The following is a 25,616-nucleotide window of genomic DNA, read 5'->3' on the forward strand; positions in this document are numbered from 1 at the left end:
CTGCTCTGAGTGCCTGGGGTGCCAGACCCCAGACAGCCACTGGCATTGCCAGACCTCTCTGATCTACAGTGCTGCTGCTCTCCCTGCTTCTAGGAGTCACTGCCTCCCCCTGGGCCGAGACCCCCGTGTCACGGAGTCCCTGGGCGATGCTCTGGAACTGCTCCCTACGAAGCCAGTCAGGACTCTGGGGAAGTCTCCTTTCTGTGAGCAGCCTGTCTGCAGGGCAAACAGCTCACACAGCTTCCACTTTCCTGGGTCTGACCTCGGAGCATTCAGCATCCTCTGCCCCTCCGTGAGCTTCCCACAGCGAGTCCACCCAGGCAGGCTCCTGGGGAAGCCAGAGGGTCCTGCACCCCAACTCCGCCATCAGACGTGACTCTCAGCCAGCCAGTAAAACAGAAGGTTTATTAGATGACAGGAACATGGTCTAACACAGAGCTTGTAGGTGCAGAGAACAGGACCCCTCAGCTGAGTCCATTTTGGGAGGTAGTGAGCCAGACAACCACGTCTGTACTTCACTCCATGTCCCCAGCCAGCCTCAACTGAAACTCTCTCCAGCCCCTCCTCCTCTGGGCTTTGTCCCTTTCCCGGGCCAGGAGGTCACCTGATTCCTTTGTTCTGCAACCCTTTTAGCTCTCACCTTGCAGGGGGGAAGGGCCAGGCCATCAGCATCCAGGAAACAGGGTGTCGGCCATTATCTGTGTCCAGACCCCTGCACATACCTGCCCTCTAGGGCTCTGCAATGATCATACACCTAGAGACTTAAGAACTGCCTAGGGGAAACTGAGGCACCCCCACACTATTCATAGGAAACATTAAGAACAGTCCCACTTCCTCACACACCACAGCAATCATCTTCTGGGGCTGTCATGGCACTGAGCATTAGCAAGATCTGAGACTCAGTTGGGAGGGGGCTGCTATTAAAGCAGCTTCTGCGTCATTGCAGTGGTGGGAGAGGAAGCAGAGATGGGACCATTTTACACCCCATGGCCAAAGCACCCGGCAGCTTGGGAAAGTGGAAAGAGCCTCCCATGTGGGCTGGGAGCTGGGGGTGGGGAGAGTTCATGAATCCCCGTTCTGCACTGTTACGAGAAGGAGGAACTGGGTAGGAACTGATTCTCCCACTCGGGGATCCAGAGACCCCCTGGCTCCAATAGCATGGACGCAGGGAGGAGCTCTGGCCTGGGGTCTGTAGAGCTGGGACTAGAGGAGCCCAGCGGTCCCTTCCAGCCTAAAGTCTGGGCTGGGGCATCCCCGGGCTGGGGAGTCACACAGTGGCTGGCCTGTGACTCGCCTGCCCATTGTGACACGCCCCTGCTGGCTGGCACAGCCTCATCCCCTCACTGCCAGGCTTGGCTCTGGCAGAGCGAGAGCTGGCACGTGCCGCTGGGGAACGCTGAGCCAGCAGTTCCAGCTCCGCCACCGGCAGCAGAAAGTGGGTGGCCCATTTACACGCAGGCTTCTGCCCACTCCTGACTCCAGGTAGGAGAATCTTCTAGTGCCCACCTCTGCTTTTCCATTGCATCGCCAACCACCCCGAGCCTTCCCCGAGCTCCTGGCTGGGTGGCGCACGTCTGCCAAGTGCCCCGGTGCCGGCCGTCTAGCCTGGTGCCAGTGAGGAAGCGGGCAGCAACATGCGCACAGGAGGGAGTCTGGGGCGGCTCAACAGAAGGGGTCGCACCAGTCGAGCCCGGAGGGGACGGAGACAAGGAGGAGGGTTTGGCAGGGCCGGTGGGAAGGCACGGGAAGGTGGCACAGGTTGTTAGATGAGGCATTGGGCTGGGACCCAGGAGAGCTGTGTTCAGTTCCCAGCTCCTCTGTAAGTCTTCTGCATGAGATCAGGTGAGTCCCCGCCGCCCCGGGCCTCAGCTAACGAGGGAGAGCACTTCCCTGCTCTGCGGAGGGGGGGTTGAGAGCCTAAATACCACAACACCCGTGTGCGAAGCCACTGGCATGGTGGGGCCAGGTAAGTGCCCAGACCTGGAGGTAGCTGGTGGCCCTGCCCCTCGTCCTACTCCAGCCCTGCTCTCGCTCCAGCCTCACTCCACCCACGCCCTGGCCTCCTGAGTCCAGCTCCAACCTCGAGGCCTGACCACCTCCAGCACCTTTGCTGACACCATCACTTCCAGAGGGAATGGCACTGAGGTTGCCGGGGGAGCAGGCATTCTCCGCTTGCCCGGAGCCATTGGTCCATTCACCAGGACAGTCCGATGCCAGGCCAGTCCCCCTGAGCTCTGGAGAGGACTAGAGGTGCCTTAGGACACCTGCCGTGCGGCTGCTGGGGAGTCAGCAGGAGACACTGGGTGAGGAATGGAGCCCCCCAGGGCAGGGGCCATTCAGGAGACCCAGCGTGGGGGGAATCAGGCCTGGGATTCTCTGCAGCAGCTGCTCCCACACAGGCCTTGGAGAGACGAGCTGCGAAATCGCCACAAAGCTCTGCCCCGGCACAGCCTGCCTGCCTGCTGCTCTCCCGCCTTCTGCTCCTTCCCCTTCACGGTGGTGTCAGAGCAACTCCTGCTGCTCACCAGCCCACCCCCCGCTCCCCCACCCCGCTTGCCTCCCCCACCTGGGACCTGCCACGGCCCCAAGATTCCTGGGGGAAGGGATCAGGGTAATTTCCCTGGGCAGGAAGAATCCTGAGTGGTTGGATGCAGCCTGTCTGCTGGGCAGTTTGTGAACCAGCAGAAGGAGAGGCGGGAGTGAGCCGGGGGAGGCCGTTTGCCCTGTGGGATGGGCCTGGGAGTCGGGAGACCTGGGTTCTAATCCTGCCTGTACTGCTGACTGCCTGGGTGACTTTGAGGCCATCCACTGGCTTGTTTCCCTGCTGGCTGCCTTGGCTAGTTAGAGTCTGAGCCCTACGGCCCAGGGATTGTCTGCAGCACCTGGGGCACCAGGGCCCTGATCTCAGCTGGCAGCTGTAGGCTCTGGTGGAACGGCAATACGTGGACTGGCCCTGATGCTGAACGGGGCAGTCGCCTCTCACCCCTCACAAGCAATGCCTTGTCCTGGCTTCTTGCAGGATGGCTGAGGAAGTCCGCAAGGTCCCCTTGAAACCCATCCGTGCCTGGGAGGAGACGAGACCTCCTCGAAGGAAGAGTCCGCGGAAGAGCCCACAGCAGCAGCAGGAGCTGTGTGTGCCTCAGCCCTTCCATGCTGGTGAGTGGGTGCCTCCTGGGTGGGCGGAGGGGGCTGCAAAAATGGCAGGGGCCATGGCCCTGCATTGCGGTGGGGCTTGGCCCCTCTGGGGGTTGGGGTTGCAAGACCAGGGTGTCAGTGGCGGGAGAAGACTCCATCACCTTTGTACAACTCTGGGCTGCCATGAGATGGAGAGACAGGAAAACCCAGGCAGGGGGGAATGGCCCCTCCTGCTGGCAGCAGCTGCAGCCCCTACATCTGATCGGGGCATTAGGGGCGGCAGCAGAAGCATCAGGTGGAGACTGACTGAATTGCTCACCCCCATCCATCACACTGCAGGGTCGGAAGATATTTTCCAATGGTCGAAGGGGATGCTCTGTGCACGGTGGGTTGTTCAGCCTAGGATTGCAGGGCGCCGGCCAAAGCATGAGATGCCCCCTGATGTTGCAGCCCCATCTGCTGGCTCCTTTGCAGGGGGGTGACGCATGGCACAGCACAGGGCATTTGGGTGGGGGGTTGTTGATGGGAGCCCAGGGCTTGCCCAGGTTACACCCCATGGCTGTCGATGGCAGGAGAGGCAGTCAGAGGAAGCAGAACGGGGAGGCCCTGGGTCCCCGTATCCTGTGCAGACTGGGTAGCTCCTCCCTCTCCCGCAGCTGGGAGCAGACCGATTCACTGCCAGTCCCTCTGCCCCCTTCAGCAATGGCCCGGAGAGTGGGGACACCACTCATAGCCTGACATCATGCCTCCTTCCAGGTGTGGCGCTCCCCAAGTCCCCAGGCTCAGCCTGCATGCTGGGTGCGGCGGGGAAGTGGGGTAGCAGCTGGGAACCAGGGCTCTGACTGGATCTTTGCTGGGCTGAGCAGCAAAGAGTTGGGGAAACCAGAGATGGCTGTGCCAGACCCTGTTGTGCATCGGGGCTGCTACCCTGCTGGGGTGGGAGCGGGGGGCAAGGGTTTCTGCTAAGATCTCTCTCACCCAGCCTGCAGCTTGGCAGCCTCAGGTATTACCACTGCTCTGTCTTTGATCAGATTCACCATCACGGGGGAATGCCTCCTGCTTTATGGGGCCAGACTCGCAGGAGAAAGAGACCCTAGACTACATCAACGCCTTTCTCAACGGCAATGAACAGGTACCAAGAGCCCTCCTCTGATCTCTCAGCTACTGCCCTGTCCACATGCACCATCCGTCCTTCTCCGGATGAGGCATGGATTCTAAGGCCAGACGGGACCACTGTGACCTCCTGTATAACACAGGCCAGAGACCTACCTGCCCCCAAATAATTCCTGTTGAAACTAGAGCATCTTAAAAACATCCTCTCTTGAGTTACAAAAGGCACCCACCATGCCCCTTGCCCACTTGTGCCCACTGGATTTGGCCAGTCCCCAGCGTGATGGGTTGCCCCCCTTTGAGGTGCCACCTGATTTACTGGCTTATCACTGAGCCTGCCTGTTCTGCCAGCCTGGGCCCCCGTTACCTTGTCTTGTTGGGCTCGGCTCACAAGCCTCTTCCAGCCATACACACAGGCAGGGCCACACCCAGCTGCAGAAAGACACAGACACTGAGATCAGCTCTGGGAAGACTCAGCTGAAGGGCCTTGTCCCAGTTCTCTGGTGCCCACCTCCTTTGGAGTACAGACCCAAAGGTTTTATGACATTCACCCCCTCCCTCGACATGGAGAGAGGTATGAACAACTCTTTGCCCCTCCTCCCACTTACTAATTTATACTACAAACTGGGTTGTGGTGTAAACAAGAAACAAGATAATTAACTACAAGAGGTAGATTTTAAGCGGTTATAAGAGATAGCAAACAGAACAAAGCAGATTACCGTAGTAAATAAACAAAACACACAAACGAAGCTTTACACACCAGATAGATAGGATAGACATTAGCAAATTCTCCCTGAGTGATAAACAGGTTGGCAGATTCTTAAGGCAGAAGCTGCCTTGGTTTTGCAGCTTGGATTTCCCAGGTTTTCTTGCACAGGCTAGGAATCTCTTTCTCTAGCCTGGGACCATCACTTCTCATGGTTCAATCTTTGTCTCTCAGGTGTTTCCAGGTATCTTATTGCAGGGAGTCTGAGGTCCCATCCCGTCCCCCCCGCGATGTCATTGTTTCCCTTTTATCTTCTCTTCCCACCTGCTGGAAAACTCTTTTGCTGTGACCTGGGTCCAACAGGTCCCGTTGTGTCGCGTTATCTCGAGGAGGTTTCTATTGCACGCAGTTCCTGGGGTAGCCCTAATGCTTGTGCATTTCCTCCAGGAGCCAGTGTTTGGCTTTTTTGCTGTTCTACCTGAAAGGCTGTTTTGAAGCTCACAGTGTTTTTCAGGAACACATACACAGCTGAACTTCAGAACGTCACATCCAACGATAGCACATGCAATCCAATGAGACATTAATGTCTAGCAGAGAAAGACTTTTAGAATGATACCTTACAAGACATACTTGGTACCAAACATATCCTAATTAGATGACAGTGGCGAATATTGGGGTGTCAGGGTGTCACACCCAGATGTTCCTCCCACTCTATCAAGCCCCCCAGTAAGACTGTCTGGCTGCTTAGCCCCCATCTTGCAGTTCCTCTTTGGACACCTACCCCGTGAGATCTGCTCCCTCTCTGCTCTGGTTTCACACAGAGCTGCCCTGCCCTCCCCACATAGTCACTCCTGTTGGGAGATGAATGGCCTTCTGGCCTTCGGCATATCAAAGCCTGAGCAGCGCTAGGGGGAAGCTTTCTGACATCTCTCCCACTGGCAGCTCCTTTCCACGCTAACCTTCCTGTTTTTGTCTAATCTCTGCGGGGCATAGGAGGAGGCCAAGAAACTTGAATTCTTGGATCGTGTCATCACCATCAGCAGGGCCGCCCTCACGAGGCACCCAGACAGAAACCTGTCAGCTTTTCTCGGCAAAGCCCTCCTTGTGGAGAAGATAAAGGTGAGTAAAACACACACTCGGGCTATGTTACTTGGCGGGTTTAGTGATTGGCCTGGAGAGCTCTGCAGATTTGTCTACCTTCAACTGCCAATCGCTGGATCGTGTTGGACGTTTGTCTGTTAGACTGAAGAGCCCATTTTCAAGCATTTGCTCCCTGTGTAGGTACTTACAGACTGTCATCAAGGCACCCTGTAACCTTCTCTTTGTGAAGCTGAACTGATTGATTTCTGGAGTCTCTCACTATAAGGCATGTTTCCCAGTCCTTCAGTCACTCTTGTGGCTCTTCTCTGACCCCTCTCCAATTTATCAACATTCTCCTTGAATTGTGGGCACCAGACCTGGACAGAGGATCCCAGCAGAGGTCGCACCAGTGCCAAATACCGAGGGAAAATAACCTCTCTAACAACTGGAGATTGCCCTGTTTGTGCAGCCCAGGATGGCATAAGCCCTTTTGGCCCCAGCCTCGCACTGGGCGCTCCTGGTCAGCTGATTACCATGCCTGCCAAGTCTTTTCCAGAGTCACCGCTTCCCAGGTTAGAGCCCCCCATGCTGTGAGTGTGGCCTGCGTTCTTTGGTCCTGAACATGTCACTGTATTGAAACATAGATTGTTCCCTTGCGCCCAGCTTCCCAAGTCACCGGGTCGCTCTGTATACACCAGTCTCCCTGCACAGAGCCCCAGCACTGCGCAGTCAGTGCCCACTAGGGAACTAGCAACAAATCTGCTCCGTAGATTTGGAAAGTCTTTGCTCTGCGGTGCTGCAGAAAGCTTTCCAGAGCTTACCTCCCTTCCCTGAACGTGGGACAGCGTGTGCTGGTGGGTGGTCCAGTGGGCTGGGGCTCAGTTCCTCAGTGAGACCTTTGGGCAAATCACTTCCCCCTCTGTGCCTCAGTTTCCCTCCCATGCCTTGTCTCGTCCAGTTCGCTCGTGAGTTCTCTGGGGCAGGGACTGGCTCTCACCGTGTGTGTGCAGCACCTGGCACAAGGAGCCTGGTCTCAGGTGGAGTCCCTGGGTGCTAATGCTGATGGAGCCTTTGCAGTGCACTGACGCGTGACGCTGGGGCACTGACCACAGGCCCTGCACTGCGCTCCCCAGCTGGAGCTCTGGACACCGTCAGCCCACAGTAGGACGACCTGTCTGCCGAGGCCACGTGTTGCAGGCCCTGCGCTTTGCTCCCCAGTCGGAGCCTTATGGGAGCTCGGAGCCCGGCTGGCACTTCCCCACATTGTCTCCCCAGGAGCTGATTGATCTTGAGTCCGTCGACTCCCTGACCAGCGGGGTGCGTCAGCAAGCGATGCTCGCCATCATGGAGCTGAGGTACCCGGCCTGCCCGCGCAGCCCCAGCTAGTGCTGTGTGCAGCCAGACACGCCAGCCTCTTGGCATGGACAGTTCTCCAGGGCATTGCCCCCTCTGCTCCTCCCCCGTCTTCTGATTCCCCCGGGCACGTGGCACCAGGCCATGGTGCTGGTGCATGTGCGCTGGCACCCGTGGGTTGGTGGTGGAGGATCCTTTCGGTGCCTTGCGACCTCTCCAAGTGGCCATGTGAAGATGTGGGGGAGGGAGCAAGGGGGTTGGACCGGTCCCCTCTGGGACCCGCAGGCGATGGCTCCGGGGGGAGAGGGGCAGTTGGGCACTGCTGGAGCGGAGCCACCGGAGTCGCCGCCAGCTGTGCCAGCTGCATCACACCGGCAGCTCAGCGACTCCCTGTGGCTCAGAGGCTGGGCAGGCTGAGCCCTGGCTCGTGGCACAGCCTGCGCCATGGGGGGCTCTCTCTCAGTGCCGCTGGCGCCCTGCTCTCAGCTTCTCAGAAGCCTGCCCAGCATGTCCTGGGAGCCTGAGGCCAACATCAGTGCATCAGTCTCGCCTCAGCCCTCCAATCCGCGCGTGTCTCTTCTCTTAGCAAAGTGAAGCCACTGCTGCGGGGAATGGAGCTATCCAGCCTGCTCACCGTCTGCTTCTCCAGCGTCTTCTCCCTGCCTCCAGCAGAGACCAACCAGGGCGTGGAGGCTGCTCTATACAAGAACGTAAGCCCCAAACTAGCCATGAGGAGCTGCCCCAAACCGAGGGGGACTCCTGCAAGTCACTTGTGTCCCTGCCCCCTGGGTTACCTGGCGCTGGCATAAGAGTGTAATGATCACAGCTCCTTGGCAGCGCTTCAGCTCAGGACCTGCAGTACCAAAGCACAAGCCCCACCGCCGCAGATAAAGGAGTAACTCCCTCATAGGGTAGCAGTAGTAGGCATTTATCCTTCACAGGCACCGGCAATTAGTGGGGAACAGACATTCCCTTCCCAAGCACATTCATCCCAAGTGCATGGCTGGGGGCACAGGCCTGAGATCGGCTGCTTGAGATGCACACAGGCCAGGGGAAGTGAAGCTTGGCTGGAAATCTCCCCTCCCCCTCAAATGCGGAGTCCTTCCTGACTCTTCTAATGCGTTAGACTGTGTGCAGTGTCCTCCCTGGGGACAGCAAAAGCGGGTGGGGTCCTGTTGCCAGGAGGAGTTTGCAGTAGGTCCCCTGCGGGTACAGGTGAGTGGGTGAGCTGGAATAGCAGGGGCTGCCGTGGCCTGGGGCGTGTCACACGCCAGGGCATTGGTTCGTGGCCTGGCTGGATAACGCCACTTGCTGTGGTTTCTCCTCTACTCTGCACACAGACTCTGAACACCATGGATGAGCTACTGAAGGCCTTGGTGTATGAGGATGAGAAGCCCAACCTTCTGGTGCTGCAGGACATCGTGGAGGTGTGGAGGCATGGGGGCAGGAAGGGGACGAGTCCTGTAGCTGGGGTGGGGCTCTGGGACCAAGGCTCCATTTAATCCCAAGCATGGGACTTCTGCTCCTCAGAGTACGTTCTATAAAAAGGTTCTTGGGCTGGAGGACCAAGTGCCCCCGCTATATCTGAAAAACGTCTGCATGGGGCGGGGGTGGAGGAGTGCGGGATCTGCCGTGTTCTCCACTGAGCCTCATCTAAGCCCGGGATTCATTTGTGTTCACCATGGGCCCCACCAATACTGGCCACAGCCCAGAGCTAGATTCCCCCAACGTTCTAGTTCTGGGGCCACAGGAAGTCGATTCTGTGGGTGGTTTGTGCTCCAAAAAGAGGGAAATGTCCTCGGCAGATATTCGGTCTTCTCGATCCCAGAGCTTGGGAAGAGGGAATCACAGAAGTGCAGGGCTGGAAGGGATCTCAAGAGGTCATCTACTCCACCCCCTGCACTGAGGCAGGGCCAAGCATTCCTCGACCATCCCTGAGGAGCGTTTGTTCAGCCTGTTTTTTTAAAACCTCCATGATGGGGAGTCCACCACTTCCCTAGGTCACCTGTTCCAGTGCTTAGCCACCCTTAGACTTTTTCTGAATATTTAACCTCAATCTCCCTTGCTGCAGATTAAGCCCATTACTTCTTGTCCTACCTTCATGGTACGTGGAGAACAATTAGTCACCATCCTCTGTAAAACAGCCCTTAACGTATTGGAAGAGTGTTAGGAGGTGCCCCCTCCGTCTTCTCAAGACGAAACATGCCCAAGTCGTTCACCCTTTCTTCATAGGTCAGGTTTTCTAGACCGCTGATCATTTTTGTCGCTGTCCTCTGGACGGGCCCCAGTTTGTTCACATCTTTCTTAAAGCGGGGTGCCAAGAACTGGACACAGTGCTCCAAGCTAATACACCTCAGAATGACATTTCCCTCTTTCACAACAGCATCACACTCTTGGTTCCTATTCAGTGTGAGATTCACGATAACCCCCAGATCCTTTTCTGCAGTCCTGCCACCTAGCCGGTTATCCTCCACTTTGTTTTTATGCATTTGATTTTTCCTTCCTAAGTGCGTTACGTCACATTGGTTTTGACTGAATTTCAGCTTGTTGACTTCAGACCAACTCTCCAATTTGGCAAGCTCATTCTGAATTCTAATCTGTCCTCCAAAGTGCTTGTAACTCTCCCCAGCTTGGTGTCATCCGCCAACTTGACAAGCATACTCTCCTCTCTGTTAACCAAGTTCTTCATGAAAATATTGAGCAGTACTGGACCCAGGCACACCCCTGAGGGACCCCACTTCAGACACCCTCCCAGTTTGCCAGTGAGTCAGTGATAACTCCTCTTTGAGGATTGCCTTTCCATCAGTTGTGCGCCCACTTTAGAGTAGTCTCATTTGGATCATATTGGCTTAGTTTGCTTATGAGAATGTCTTATGGACCTGTGTCAAAAGCCTTACAAAACTTCATATACATCATCACATACTGCCTCCCTCCATCCACTAGGCAAGTAACCCGGTCAAAGAAGGAAGTTACATTTGTTTGGCATGGTTTGTTGTAGACAAATTCATGGTGCTATTCCTTATCACCCTATTATCTCCTCTAGGTTCTTACAAACTGTTTAATCATTTGTTCAATGATCTTTCTGGGTACCAAAGATAGGCTGACAGGTGGATAATTCCTTGGCGCCTCCTTGTTCCCCTTTCTGAAGATAGGCTCTGTGGCTGCCCTTCTCCAGTCCTCTGGGACCTCAGCCCTCCGAAAGGTTCAGAGATTGCTTTGTCGAGCTCCATCTCGTGTGAATATCATGAGGCTCTGCCGACTTGAATACATCTAACTGACCTAAATTGTCTTTTATCTGTTCTCTCCCTAGTCTGGCCTGTATTCCTTCCCCCTTGTTCTTAATATTGTGTTCAGCATCTAGTCGCCATTAACCTTTTTAGTGAAAACTGAAGCAAAAAAGGCATTAAACACCTTGGCTTTGTCTGTATCATCCATTATTTGCTCTGCTTCCCTGCTGAGTAGTGGCCCCACACTTTCCTTTGTCTTTCTCTTAATGCATTTACAGAGCTGCTTCTGATTGCCTTTTATGTCCCTTGCCAGTTAGAACTCATTTTTGCCTTAGCCTTTCTGATTTTCACTCTATGTGCTTGTGCTATTTTTTGGTACTTCTCCTTCGCAATTTGTCCCAATCTGTTTCTCTCAGGTCCTGCTCCCCTGGACCGCATCCAAGGAGGTGCATGTGCGGCTGAGGGCAGTGAGAAGAATCACCTGGCTGACCAAATTCATCTCTGGTCAACAGGAATTCAAGGTGAGCAGCCTGTGACTCTGGCCGTCTCCTAAGTGCACTGAGCAGCCTCGTGGTGCAGCGCTCCCCGGCAGGGAAAACCCGGGCCTGGAATAGTGACTCAGCAAGATCCTCGGTAGTAGTCCAATCTAATGAGCCCTGATGTGGATGGGTCTGTCCTCTGACTCCAGTGGGCCTTGGGTGGAGCCCCATAATTCTATCTCCAAGGACTCTCCCCGCTGTTCCCCTAGGACCAAAGTCTGCTCCGCAGGGTCAGCGGATTTACACAGGATGGCCCTGAGAGCACCCTCTGAACCCAGGTGTCTCTTCAGCCCCTTTGTCAGTTGCCCCCGGGATGCTTTGGCATCAGCTCCTGCCAGGCTGCCAGATGAACACCCCCTGCTCTGGATGCTCAGGGCCATTGAGCTGCTCCAGCTGCTCCATCCCCCCTGTGGCAGGGCCTCCCCTCCGGCAGCTGGAGGGGGGCGCTTGGATGATATGCCCCCAGAGGCTGGGGCAGCAGAAGAGAAGGAGGGAGGTGGGAGGGGACACAGTGAAAGGGATGGGAGGGGCCAAAGGAGCCAGAGCAATGGGGAGTGGGTCAGGGGAGGCCGTGCAGACCCGGAGAGGAGGGCAAGGGGCTTGGTGCGACGACGTGGGGAAGAGCAGGGAGCGAGCGCAGGGGCTGCAGGAGGGGCAAGGGAAGGTCTGGCAGGAGGGGGAGGCTAGAGGACGAGGCTGCAGGAGAGAGCCGGCAGGAGAGAGCCGGAAGGCTGGTTGCGGCGCAGAAAGTGGGGGTTGTGGGGAGCTCCAGGATGGAGTGAGAGAGGCGCAATGCAGAGAAGAGGAGTCCAAGGTGACCTCACGCTCCTGGACCTGAGGTCAGTGGAGGGAGGAGGATGGGAGAAGGGGCTGGGATTAGGAGCTTGCCCTTGAGATGGAGACTGGACATTAGTTCATTCCTTACCCAGGTCCCCACTCCAGGGCAACGTTTGCTGACTTTGCTACCCAGACTTCCCATCCCTGCTGAGCTTCCCTCAGTCCCTGGTGATGGGCCCCATGGCTCCTCCTGCTCTCATTGTCCCCAGTCTCTCTGCGCTGGGCTCTGCCTCCCCCGGTTCTAGCCCCTTGCTAGTGCAATGCCAGGGGGACATGCTGCGCTGGGCCTGCAGGGGCGAGTGACTCCCCTTGCTCCCTCTCTCCGTCAGGGACTGGAGGAGTTCAGAGTCCTGGGCCAGCTGGTGGGCTGTCTCACTCTGCTCTGTGCTGAGCAGGAGCAGGAGATCTGCCGATCGGCTATGGAGGGACTTCACCACCTCTACGCCTTCCTGCTGTGGCAAAAACGTAAGAGCACTGGAGACCCTTGTCCTTCCTAAATACACTGACATGGGGTTTCCAAACATGGGAAACATATTTATTGAACACTTCTGCCTTTTCTGCATCCTTTTAAACAGTCTCCATCTAGTAATGAGTCTACACCATTGCTAGGATTTCTTTTGTTCCTAATACACTTTTTGAAAAAACCTCCTTAGTATCCATAGTCCTTCAAGCCATGGAGTTTCCCCTGATGTCTTTAGCTTCCCCTGTCCATATTCTACTCTTCATAACTCACATAAGAATGGACATACTGACTCAGATCAGTTCATCTAGCCCAGTATTGGGTCTTCTGATAACGGCCAGTGCCTCATGCTTCAGAGAGAATGAACTGAAAAGGGAAATTTGGAGTGATCCATCCCCTCTCATCCAGTCCCAGCTTCTGGTAGTCAGAGGTTTAGGGACATGCAGAGTCTGGGGTTGCATGGCCTAATTATCTTGAACCCAATTATCCTTTTAGGCTTCACAACATCCCACGGCAACAATTTCCACAGGTTGCCTGTGCATTGTGTGCAGAGATACCTTCTTTTCTTTGCTTTTAACTTGCTGCCTATTAATTTCAGAAAGTGACCCCTAGTTCCCGTGTTATGTGCAGGGGTAAATAACACTTCCCTATTCACTTTCTCCACACCAGTCATGATTTTATAGACCTCTGTCATCTCCCGCCTTAGTCAGCTCTTTTCTAAACTAAATGGTCCCAGGTCTACACTGCAGACCTATATTGTTATCACTCCATTGCTCAGGGCTGTGAAAAATCCACACCCCTGTTGGCAGAAGCACCCTCCCACTGACATAGCTAGCGCCTCTCCGGGAGGTGGATTAAGAGCTTGTTGGCAGAGGACCATCTTCTCTTCAACGCGACAGCGCCGGTGCAGCTATGGCAATAGAGTGGTTTAAGTGTAGACTTGCCCCCAGTCTTTTTAATCTTTCCTCATATGGAAGCTCTTCCATACCCCTAATCATTTTTGTCGCCCTTCTCTGCACCTTTTACAAGTCTGGTATATCTGTTTTGAGATGGGGCGACCAGAACTACACGCGGTATTCAAGGTGTGGGCGCACATTGGATTTGTATCGAGGCATTCTGACATTTGTCTGGTTTATTATCTATCCCTTTCCTAATGGTTCCCAACATTCTGCTGGCTTTTTTAACTGCCACTGCACGGTGAGCGGATGTTTTCGGAGAACTCTTTACGATGACTCCAAAATCTCTTTCTTGAGTGGTAATTTAAACCCCATAATTGTGTATGTATAGTTGGGATTGTGGTGTCCAGTTTGCATTTATCAATATTGAATGTCATCTGCCATTTTGTTGCCCAGTCCCCCAGTTTTGTGAGATCCCTTTGTAGCTCTTCGCAGTCTGCTTTGGATTTAACTATCTTGAGTCATTTTGTATCATCTGCAAATTTTGCTACCTCACTGGTTACCCCTTTTTCTGGATCATTGATGACTATGTTGAACTACACTGGTGTCAACACAGATCCTTGGGGTGCCCCACTCTTTACCTCTCTCCACTGTGAAAACTGACCATTTATCCCTCTTGTTTGCTTCCTATCTTTTAACCACTGACCTATGAGAGAACCTTCCCTCTTATCCCATGACAGCTTACTTTGGTTGGATTGGTGAGGCATGACTTCCCTTTACAAAAGCCATGTTGACTCTGCCCCAACAAATTGTGTTCACCTATGTGTCTGATAATTCTGTTCTTTCCTATCATTTCAACAATTTGCCTGGTGCTGAAGTCAGGCTTGCCAGGGATCACATCTGGAGACTTTTATAAACTTCACTGTCACATTCGCTATCTCGTACAGAGGCCGATTTAAACATTAGCTTACATACCACAGCACTGCACAGAAGTTTGTTTGGATGTCTTGTGAGAGCTGCAACCTTTGCACCAGGCAGGCAATTTACCATGCGGTTCTCCCACTCATCACAAACCCAACTGCTTATATGTCTATTGATTGAATCCCCCACTACTATTACCTGGCTTTTCTTTGTAACTGGGCTTCCCGCCTCAGGAGGGGCAGCCTCAGTGTGAGAGGATATCCTGACTTCATCTGGAAGGTGGGTCCCAACTATGGGATTGTCTCCCTCTGCTCCAGCTCGATGTTCTCCTTCCCAGAAACTTTCACCCTCCTCAGCAGCATAGAGGCTGTCAGACGGGGGGTGGGACCACTCTACTGCATCCCTAAAAGTCTCCTCTATGTACCTCGCTGTCTCCCTTGGCTCCACCAGTTCAGATCCTCTGGCCTCCTGGTCTCCGAGGGCAGTAGCTCCTTGGGCCAAATGCCCAGATGTGCTACCTGCCCACAGGGCTGGTAATCCTACATGCTGCATTCAGTGCAATCCACTGGAGAGCCTCACACTGCTGCTGCACTTCTGCCTGGTTTATTTTGACTCTTCCAGGGGGGTTAGTTTGTTTAGTTTTGTTCGGGGGTGGGGGGAGTTTATTGGCCTGAATTTACAGTATGTTTCTTCGATGTACTTGTCTGTAAACTTCCTTGCAAAACTCCCGTTTCCAAAGCTAACCTCTGATTTCTATTGCCTGCTGTCTGTTTCCCCTCCCTGGTTCAGGCACAACGCTGGCAAAGCAGAGTGCGGAGTATCTGCAGGTCTTCAGGGAGTGGCGAGTGGAGAACACCTTCTGGGTCACCTGGTTCACCAACACCAGCAATATCGCCATGGTAACTACTTTCAATGCTTCCTGGGATTGTTGTGCCCAGAGTCCTCAGGAGAGAGAAATTAACACCCTAGGAGTCAGGGGGAAGGGACAGACCCAGGCGTGTGACTGACCCCATCCAGCTGGGCCGGAGCCCTGCCTATGGCCCACTCCACCTCATAGAATCATAGACCTCAGGAGGTATCTAATCCAACCCCCTTCTCATAGCAGGACCAACCCCAACTAAATCATCCCAGCCAGGGCTTTGTCAAGCCTGACCTTAAAAATCTCGAAGGATGGAGATTCCCCACCTCCTTAGGTAACCCTTTCCAGTGCTTCACCACCCTCCTAGTGAAATAGTGTTTCCTCATATCCAACCTGGACCTCCCCCACTGCAACTTGAGACCATTGATGCTTGTTCTGTCACCTGCCACCACTGAGAACAGCTGAGCTCCAGCCTCTTTGGAACCCGCCCCCCTGCCCCCCGACCCCAGCAGGTAGTTGAAGGCTGCTATCAAATCCCCCCTCACTCTTCTCTTCTGCAGACTAAATAAGCCCACTTCCCTCAGTCTCTCCTCATAATTCATGTGCTTCAGCCCCCTAATCATTTTCGTTACCCTCTGCTGGACTCTCTCCGATTTCTCCACATCCTTTCTCTTGTGGGGGGTCAGATGTGACCTCACCAGTGCCGAATAGAGGGGAATAATCACTTCCCTCGATCTGCTGGCAAGGCTTCTACTATGGCGGGCCAATATGCCTCCTTCCGTGCCACATCCCAAGATGCACTGGGTCTCATCCAAACCTGATCCCAGCTCCTTGTCAGGTGTGGTGGGAGCTTCCCCAGAGATTAATGCTCTCCAAGACATCATTGCGTCCACGCACCAGTGCCAGCCCCTGCTGAGCACTAGAGAGTGTATCCGTGCTGTGCAGTATTGTGCCCCCGTGCACCGCCACGCCGGCCTCTGCCATGCACGACAGCTCCTGATTGCTGCTTGGGTACTGTGCATCCCAGGTGTAGTAACCCAGCCCTGTCCCGGCAGAGCGGGCTTTGCCTGCACTCCTGGCTGGGCCAGTCCTGGCTGCTCGGTCCGACTGGAACCGCACTGGGCAGCAAAAGGGGTTTCACTGGCAGGTTTGTTTCAGATGTTTGGGAAGTACTTCAACCCATCTGAGCGCATGGACTTCCTCCTCACTGCTATCGAGGGCATGAGAGACACCAGCGTCCATGACTCGGTGGCGGCCAGGCACATGCTGCATGTGATCCTGTGGGTCCCCAGCCCAAGCTTGGAGAGGGTAAGAGCTGCAGTGAGAACAGCCTGCTGGGGGAGCCCATCCGTGGGAGACTCTGTCTCTGGGCGCTCGGCATTACTGGGGGGCAGGTCCTGTGCAATGCGGGGGGTCAGTCTAGGTGATCTCCATGGCCGCTTGTGGTCTTGCAGTCTATGAATCGATAGGCCGGGAATTGGCCCTGTGTTCTAGGCCTGGAGCTGGAGAAGAGGATGTGGGAGGGCAGATGGCTCTCAGGTACGGCAGTTCCCTGGCACCCCAGATCAATAGCAGCGCGAGGAAGCCAAAGCCCCCATCTCCCCATTTCTCTTCCAGGTGTCGGAGGCTGTGACGAGCATATACCACAACCTGGACTCCATCAGCGAGCCTCTGGCCCAGCAGCAGCTGCTCAAGGCCCTTGTCGTGCTGGGCCACCGGTACAGCGAGGAGGTGGTCACAACCCTGCTGGGCTGCTCGCTGTCATGTGACAGGTACGGGCCTGGGGCTGCTGCCGCTTGCGCTCCGGCTGCCCCGGACTGGTCCCACTGCCAGGGTCAGGAGCGTGCAGAACCTTCCAGAGACCTCCTGCTCCCTGCAGAGCTTCTGCTTGTTCTGGAGGGTTTTGCAGGCTGACATGCCGTGGAGACAGGCCAGACTGCAAAACCCCAGATGGCAGCCCTCGGCCTCCCCCGGGGCTGACACTCAGAGCCGGCCCCCATGCAGCCTGCCCCAGGCAGTGGGGGCCCTTGCTGCAGCAGGAGGGCAACAAAGGGCCGGCCGGTGGCGGGAGACCCAGCAAGGTGCGGGTGGCGGTGGGTGCAGGAGGCTGGCGGGGCTCTGGCCAGGTGAAATCGGCTCTCTCCCTTTGCAGTGTTGCTATGGAGATGTGGAGGGTGCTGACATCCCACCCCAAGACCGCAGGAAAGGTCCTACGGGAGCTGCTCAACACGCTGCAGGAGCGACCGTTGCACCCTCATCACGACGTCTCTCAGCAAGAGGTTGGCGTCGCCCCCTTGGCCGTAAGTTCCAGCCCCTGCAGCAAGGGAAGGAGCGCCGTGTTTCCCCTCCACGGCCTCAGGGTGTCTCTCAGTCTCCCACTGGGTATCGCCATTGGGCGAAAGAGAGAGAGCGTGACTCTAGCCAGCGCTATAGTCGAGGCAGAACACACCAAAACCCTCTCCAGGTGCTCTGGGACAGCTCTCATAGAACCGCAGGGTGAGAAGGGATCGCAAGGTCAGCTTGTCCAGCCCCCTGCCAAGATGCAGGATTTGTTGTGTCTATCCCAGCCGAGATAGATGGTTCCAGCCTCCTTCTATAAACCTCCAGCAAAGGGGCTTCCACAAGCTCCCTAGTCGTCTGTCCCATTGTCCTACTCTTCTTACAGTTAGGAAGGTTTTCCTGAGATTTAATCTAAATCTGCAGTGCTGTCTTTTGAACCCATCACCTCTTGTCCTGCCCTCTGTGGCAAGAGAGAACAACTTTTCGCCATCTTTTTTTTGGCAGCCTTCGAAGAATCTGAAGACCATTAGCACGTCCCCCCTTAATCTCCTCTTTTCCAAACTAAACATAGCCAGTTCCTTCAATCTTTGCTCGTATGGCTTGTGTTCCATCCCTCTGATCATCTTTGTCACTCGCCTCTGGATCCATTACAGTTTCTCCACATCTTTTGTAGACATTGGTGACCAAAACTGGACACCGTACTCCAGCTGAGGCCTAACCAGCACTGAGTAGAGTGGTACTATCACCTCCCATGACTTGCAGGCTATACCTCTGTTAATGCAACCTAAAATTGCATTTGCTTTTTTTTTTTTTTTTTTTTTTTTTGCAACAGCATTGCTTTGCTGACTCATGCTGAGGCTGTGATCCACCGCAGCTCCCAGATCCTTCTCAGCAGTTCACCCGGTTATCCCCCATTCTGTTTCTGTGCATTTGCTTTTTCTTCTCTAAATGTAGCACCTCACTTTTGTCTTGGGTGAGTTTCATTTTGTTGTCTATAGCCCAGTCCTCCAATTTACCATGATCCCTCTGAATTTGAGCTCTTTCCTTCAAAGTCTTGGCAACTCCTTCATCAGGGAGCTGATGCAGGGCTGGGGTCATTGAAAGCTTCCCAGGGGACCTGGCCGTGGCCTGGAGTCAGGAGCCCTGGTTTCTAGTCCTGGCTCTGCCACTGACCTGCTGGGTGACCTTGGGCAAGTCCCTGCCTGGCTTTTGTCTGTTGTTCTGCAGGGCAGGGCCTGGCTCCTGCAGGGTGCGTCTCTGGCTGTGTGATCCAAAGAATCCTAGCACTAGAGTAGCAGCAGAGCTGTGGACTCTAGACCTCCAGGGATTGCTGGTGACACCAGTGATCCGGGACGCCCGGACAGAGCCATTTTGCTTCAATTGGAACCATTTTTTCCTACCAATCCCCTTTTTGAGCCTCGTAGGTTTTAACTGTTGACGTCACAGCTCTGTCCCGCAGCACTCGCTCCTCTGAAGAGCTCGAGAAGGGCCTTTTGCTGCTCAGACCTCATACCAAGTGTGATAGACACAGTATAGTGAAGGCAGAGAAAACCCTTGGGACTTAAATACACAGATCTGGCAGCCTGGTCAAAGAGGAGACAATCTGAAGGCAACTCTCCCTAATGATAATTTACTTCCCCTGAGAATAGCAGGTGAGTCCGGTTTATTAAAGCCGGACGATGAATCGATCAGACATGGAGAGGGCATGACTGTAATTCTCTTTGTTATCCACCATTCCCATTGTTCCATGTCCTCAGCCTGGTTTTCACTTGCTTGTGTTTTATTTTTCCTTCCGGAATCGGTAAGCCTGTATTGGACACTTTTCCCCCTGATCCCGGTTGAGGTTTTGTGGGGCTGTCTTTCAACAGTTCAAAAGCCAAATACAGAAATGATTGAATCTGGCTTTTAGTAACAGGCCAACCCTACAACTCGTGTACAAAATAGGCTCCCTCGCCGAGGCTGGGCTGTAAGGTCCGGGACTCAGGAGAACCCAAGTTCAGTTTCGGGCTCTGCCAGACTCCCTGGGTGACCATGGGTGAGTCACGTCGCCTCTCTGTGCCTGAGTTCCATGTCTGTACAACGGGGATAGAAATCCTTCCTTTGTGTGTCTAGCCTGTAAGCTCTAGGCCAGGGAATGTCTCTTTCTGTGCCTGGAAAGGCCCCAGCACACGCCCTGATTGCAGATAGGCGCTGGAGGTGCTATTCTAACCCTTATAAGAAGAATACACTTGATTTGTTTGGGGTCAAGGTGTTGTGCAGAGAAGTTTCCACAGATGATACCTGCTAATAAATACCACCCCCTGGGATGGGGGGTACAAGGAAGCAGCTGCTTATGTTGCAGGTAGCCGGCCCCGCTGCCTGCGATTCTAGCTGGGGCTGTGCAAGGGCTTTGAGGCTCTAACATGTCATCTGGAGGAGGGGTGCTAGAAGACTTTTGATAGTGGAGGTGCTGAGCACCCCCTTACACCTGTGCACACACCCCACCACCCCTAGAGCTGGGGTCAGGAGCAGGGCCATGGCTCCAGGGGGGCGGGAGATGGATGGGGCAAGGGGGCCGAGACTGGGGCCACAGCTGGGAGTTGGCGCAGGGCCGGCAGCTGGGACCTTGTGTGTGGGGCCAGCAGCAGAGCCCCGCGTAAAACCTTGGAGTGCTGCAGCACGCCCTGCACTCCTAGTTCCCGTGGCTCTGTCTGCAGGGGAGGCAGACGTTGTTTTGGAAATGGTTTGTTGGGTCACCGGAGGGTGTTTCGTAAAGCAGCTCCTCCTTTCACATAGATAGGGAAACTCCAGCGCCAACTCCCAGTCGTCGTGGAGCGGCTACACGAGGCACACAGGGACATCATCTCCAATGCCATCACGGTGCTGAGAGACATCCTCGCTGGCATGGACAGGCAGAGCGCCAGCCCCGTGGCTGTGCAAGTGGCTGAGAAACTCCTGCCTTTCTTTCATGATGTAAGGCCTGGCGGCCCGCGGGAGACCCTTTAAGCCACAGACGTATGAATGGGGGCTGGCGGGTGGGCTAGCGGGACCTATGCTATGGCCCTAGCCAGAAAAAGGATTGTCGTAAATGACATGAACCCATTCCCGCCTTCTTCTGCTAGCCCATTCTCCATCAGAGCATATGGCAGTAAGGGTGGGAACCCTGGTGTCCTGCAGGCCTGCTGACAAGGATCAGGGCAGCCTGGGGACGAGGCTCCCCTTGAGGGAAGGACATGCATTCCTGAGCCTGCATGCAGCGAGGGGGCCTCTGCAGCACAGGGTGCCGCAATGCTCCTGCTGGCTTCCAGGGTAACAAGTGATGGTACCCTGGTGAAAATCCTGCTCCTCCCCTCCCTGGCCAGGAATCCCACAGCTGGCCTGTCAGCTCCATAAGGAAACGGCTCCATCTGTAGGTTCTGCAGCTACCGCCCTTTCCTCTCCCCTTCGTTCTCATGGCAGGGCAGCATCAAAGGAGGGGCTAGTTCTCCCCAGGCCTTTTGTAACCACAAACGAGCCCCCACCAGCGTGTTCACCAGACTGATGTTCAGTCCCCCACTGCACGGCGAGAGCCAGCAAAGTGGGCGGGAGAAAGGGACCCATCCATTACTGCCTTCCAGGGGTAACGCCCCAGTGGGGGCTCCTGGAGGGACCACCCACCTCCCCAGCTCTCACAACGCTAAATCCTACCCTCAGCCCTCCCCAACTCTGCTGGGACCCGGCCACTCTTTATTTAGCAGTGGCACAGGCCCAGCTAAAGCTGTTCCCAGGGTCTCCTGGATCCCCAGCTGACCGAAGGGACAGGGCAGCCCAGACCGAAGATGCAGGATCTCGCCCTGGGGTGAGCCTTTAAACCAAAACCCTGTGGGGCCCGGGGGGAACAGAACAGGTTTTCTGGCCAAGAAGATACCAGGCCAGCCCCTCAGCTGGTGGAAACCTGCATCTCTTTTGCCTTCAATGGCTCTATGCTCATGAGACTCTGGCCCCCAGCTGTGCCTGTGACTGGGGCTGAGTTAGCAATACCCCCTGCAGGGCAGACATCTCTGTCACAGTGAGCGCTCACCCCGCTGAGTGAGCACGACCGTCACAGCGTCTCCTCCCCACATCCTCTCTTGCAGGAGTCCAGCAAACTCCGGGTGCTCTCCATCGCCCTCTTTAAACACCTGCTGGAGCTTGTAAGGGGGCCCAGCAGGAGGAAGATGAAGGAGCACGTCATCCGGAGCCTGGTCCCGCTGCTCCTCCTCCTGCATGATGAGCGTCCCAATGTGTCCCAGGTGAGGCCACGAGCTGGAGCCTGCAGCTGAGATTGTTACAGTGACCAGTAATTTGTTGGGGGGGGCCAACATGTGACACCCCCCTTTCAAGGGTCTGGCCGGCAGAGGACAGTGCTCAGTGCTGTGACAATCAGGTGCTCAAAATCACTTGAACGTTGAGTCCAGTAGCGCCATGACCATGGCGCCCCACCCAGCTGCTGAGTCTTCCCTGCCTCCTCTGAGCCCAACACTCCCCCCCTGCAGCCAGGCTGAGAGAATGGGTGGGCGGAGGGGTCAGCTCACCTCTCCTACAGCCACAGGCCTCCGCACATTCCCCTGGCTGTGCTGGTGGGAAGAGCACAACCCTGGCCATGGTCCCTACCCGGAGCAGAGCTACCCAGCCTCCGGATGGTGCCCAAGACCCAATGTGCCCTTGGCCAAGCAGCCCGGACAGCTCTTACTAGCCATGACATGCCCAAGCCCCCCCTCCGCCCCGCCCCAGGTGCCTGTGCCCACGCTCGCTCTCATGGCCCCAATCACTTGGGAGCCAAATGCTCCCAGCAGTAATGAATTCACCCTCCTACCCCCCAGGAGGTGGGGAACTAACGCACAGCGTGAGGCCTAGTGCCTCAGAAGTATTGAATGCCCATGGGCATTAGGCACCTAAATCCCTTTGTAGCCCTGGGCCGAAGCAACTTGCCTGAGTTCCTGCAGGAAGAGCTGGGAATTGAGTCAGGTCTCCAGCCATTGCCTTAGCCACACCTCCGCCTTTCCGCGAGCAGCCACGGGCCGGGAACCGTTCAGCACACACGGCCTCCGGAAACTATGTTAGTGGCTTCCAGCTGGGCTGTCCCTAGCCATTTAGGTGCCCTATCCAGCCCTCCCGCAGTGGGGCTGTGTGGGGTCCCAGGCCTCCCCCTCCCCCCGACCAGGGTCTGGGAGGCAGGAGCTGTGTGGGGCCACTTTTGGGGGGCCCACAGGCCCAGAGTGGCCTGGAGGATTAGCGGAGAACTGGGAGTAGCCCGCTCTGCTTCCCTCGCCCCGGCTCCAGCCCTGTCGCTCGAGGGAGGGGCTTTGGGGAAAGGGATCCCTCCCACACACACACTCACTGACAGCAGCGGGAAGCGGAGCAGCCTGGCCCCAGCCCGCTCTACTCTGCCAGCTCCCAGCCGCGGCACTCCGCTTCCCACCGCCGGTGAGTGCGGGGGGCAATCCTTTGGAGTAGAGCGGGCTGGGACCGGGTTGCTCCACTTCCTGCCACTGCCAGTGAATGTGGGGTCGCTGGGGGAAGAGGCTTGCAGAGAAGAGGTGGAATGGGGGCGGGCTGGGGACGGAGCAGGGGGGAAGGGGAAGAGGCAGGGCGGAGGGAGTTGTCCAGGCCCCCCCAGGGACAGCCCTGCCCTTTGTAGTGGGCGCAGCCCACGGCGGGGCTGGCCGAGGTATAGGGCGGGTCACTGGGGCTGGGGCTGCTGCATGTGCAGCATGCAGCCGCCTAGGGGCACCATGAAATTTAGGGCAATTTGGTGCCCCAAATTTCGTGGTCCCCTATGCAGCTGCATATGCTGAGGGACGGCCCTGGCTTCCAGCTCCCGTAACCGTGGCCGGCTCGCCCCGGCCCCTCTTGTTTTGCAGGTGTGTTGGGACACCCTCAGGAGTGCTCTGGAATTCCTCAGGTGGAACCAGCTCAGTGCTCTCGTCCAGAAGAAGGAGCTTTGGCGAGGCTGTGACTGCCTGGTGAGGGAGCCCTCCATTGCCCGGCTCCGTGCCCACACCGAGCCCCAGCCCCGGGACCACACCTGGCCCTGGCTGTAGTCCCTCTGCGTGATCCCCCCGGCACAGGAAAGAGGGCTGAAAGCAGGACACTCCACAGATCTGGAACCTGGCCTGCAGGATGGAAAGGCCTTTAATAACCTTGTGCTCCCTTCTTCTGGCTCCTAGGTGGCATGCTACAAGGGGAGGGCAGAAACCTTCCTCTGCCAGGCCATGGCCTTTCTGGAAGACCCACAGGATCCCATTAGAGAAGCAGCCATCAGGTTTCTAGGTAACCACAGAGCAGAGGGGTCCCTTAAGCAGAGGGGCTGGATCCAGTCCCAGGCTCTCCTCAGTCCCTGCCGGCAGCGAGAAGTAACCCCTGGGCTCCTGATTGCCGAATGAAGGCTCAGGGGTGTCAGAAACCCGCAGGAGCAAGCTCAGCCCAAACTGGCCTGATCGGCTGATGGGCCCCCTCGAACCCCACTGCTCCCCATGCGGTCCCCATCCCCCCCACCCCCACCCCACCATGGGCTCTTGGTAGTGGAACCTCAAGGCGCTATGCTGTCCTTTGGCAACTAGCCCCACAGCCATTCCTGGGGACTCGCCCTTTCCCCTGGGGACTCAGGAGTGCGTCCTGGACAACAAGGGGCAGGGGAAAGCCCCACGGCTTGGAGGGTGACAGAGGCTTTGACACCCTCTCTGGGGACGCAGGGATGTAATGAGCTGTTTGTGTGTGTAGGCCTCACTGCCCGGCAGCTGGACCAGCAGAGCCAGGAGAAGTTAGAGGCCATCTGCAATGGTGAGTGGTATCTGCCTTGAGCACTGAGCGCTAGAGGGACGAATGGCCCAGGGCCACGGGCTGGGTTCAATCTCTGACACCAGCAATGTGATCTTGGGCGAGAGCCACAAAGGGTTGCAAAATGTAGATCCCCAAACCCCTGATCAGCTTCCCCCTCACCCTGTGGTGTCTGCTGGTTGGCATGTGCCCAGGCACTTAGCCCTGACCTCAGAGCTGTGGCCTGGCAAATCCCCAAACTGGGCCTGAGCTGGCTGGCCTTCGCAGACGATTGCCCCCCCCCCGCCCCCGCAACACAGCAAGGGTGGGGTCCTGCCTCCCCCCCTTGCACTCACTAGCCCAGGGTTTGTTGCAGTCACCTCCAGGTGGGGTGCCTGGTGTCAAGCCACTGCTCCAAAGGAGACTGAGGTGACGTCCGGTCATCTACCTCCCTGCTGCATGCCCGGACCCCTGGGCCAGCGCAGGGCAGAGCAGCGTCTCCTCCACATTTGTTGGGGAAAAGGGGGACGGGGGGGGGTGACATAGCTCAGGCTCCTCACTCCCAGAGCAGTTTCACAGCTGGGCCCCAACCAGAGCTAGAGAATGGCAGAGCTCCCTCCTCGGCATTTCCTGGAGGGCAGCAGGGCACCGGAAGTTAGGCGTAGCCTAACAATGCCCAAGCCCCCTTTGTGAATCTCCCCCTCTCTGGGCTTGAGTGCCCATCTGTGCACTGGGGGGAAGGGGGAGCGTAAATACAGGCAGGGATGAGGCCATCAGATCCTGCAGGGACGGGGCAGTCCTGGAAATAGTGAGTGAATGGGGTTCATTGTGACTTCTTGCCTGTGTCTGGGGGCTCCCCCAGCTATGGAGGGCAGTGGGGATGTTAAGTGAGGGTTGGTGGTTGTTCCTGCTAGTCCCCTGCCTCCCGCCTCCCAGCCTGCTGCCTTCTTGTCACGGGCTGAGAGGTACAGCCCTGGCTTGGTGTGCCAGGGCTTTCCAGAGCACCATGGCTCTGACCTCCATTTCCTTCCTTTCAATCTTAGTCTTCAAAGGCTTGCAGCAGGACAGCAAGTCCTCTGTCAGGTGCCTGGCTTTGCAGACAATGCTCATCCTCAATGCCTGCAAGAAACATCGTCCAGCCCGCACCAGCCTACGGACACTCTTGCACAGGATGAGACTGATGCATACAAGGGAGAACCCAGTCATTGAAGCTGCCCAGCTGCCTGAGTAAAAGCCAGCCTCCCTACTCTGGGGGTTTGGTGCACCAGAGCCTGCCTGGAGCAGGGTGGAACACATCGTGCCGGACCATGGCCTTCTCCCCATTGGCCGCCTGCCCTGCCCAGCCACGTGAGTAGTTAACCGCTCAATAGCTTTTATCACCATGTACTTTTTGACAGGTTTCCATGCCCCGTGTAGAGTTTACGTCCCGCCCTCCGTCCCCGTTTCCGGTCGTGTAC

General features: G+C 56.1%; 1 protein-coding gene and 1 long non-coding RNA gene across 2 annotated transcripts in view; both read left to right on the forward strand.

Moving 5' to 3' along the window:
- The window catches only part of LOC141976577 (uncharacterized), an 84,970-nt gene extending 80,707 nt beyond the window's left edge, over positions 1-4,263 (forward strand). The window contains exons 3-4 of the long non-coding RNA XR_012636134.1: positions 3,020-3,156; positions 4,167-4,263. This is a non-coding gene — a long non-coding RNA (uncharacterized LOC141976577). The remainder of the gene's footprint in view (positions 1-3,019; positions 3,157-4,166) is intronic.
- Positions 4,264-8,736: 4,473 nt separating this feature from the next.
- On the forward strand, positions 8,737-16,435 carry LOC141976801 (maestro heat-like repeat-containing protein family member 7). Its single transcript, XM_074937964.1, has 6 exons — positions 8,737-8,811; positions 11,028-11,132; positions 12,317-12,452; positions 15,054-15,163; positions 16,282-16,382; positions 16,429-16,435. The coding sequence occupies exons 1-6, from the start codon at positions 8,737-8,739 to the stop codon at positions 16,433-16,435; spliced, it is 534 nt and encodes a 177-aa protein (XP_074794065.1).
- The last annotated feature ends 9,181 nt before the right edge of the window (positions 16,436-25,616 follow it).

Source organism: Natator depressus, chromosome 23 (genome assembly GCF_965152275.1).
Source record: "Natator depressus isolate rNatDep1 chromosome 23, rNatDep2.hap1, whole genome shotgun sequence".
In the NCBI taxonomy this organism is placed as follows: domain Eukaryota; kingdom Metazoa; phylum Chordata; order Testudines; family Cheloniidae; genus Natator; species Natator depressus.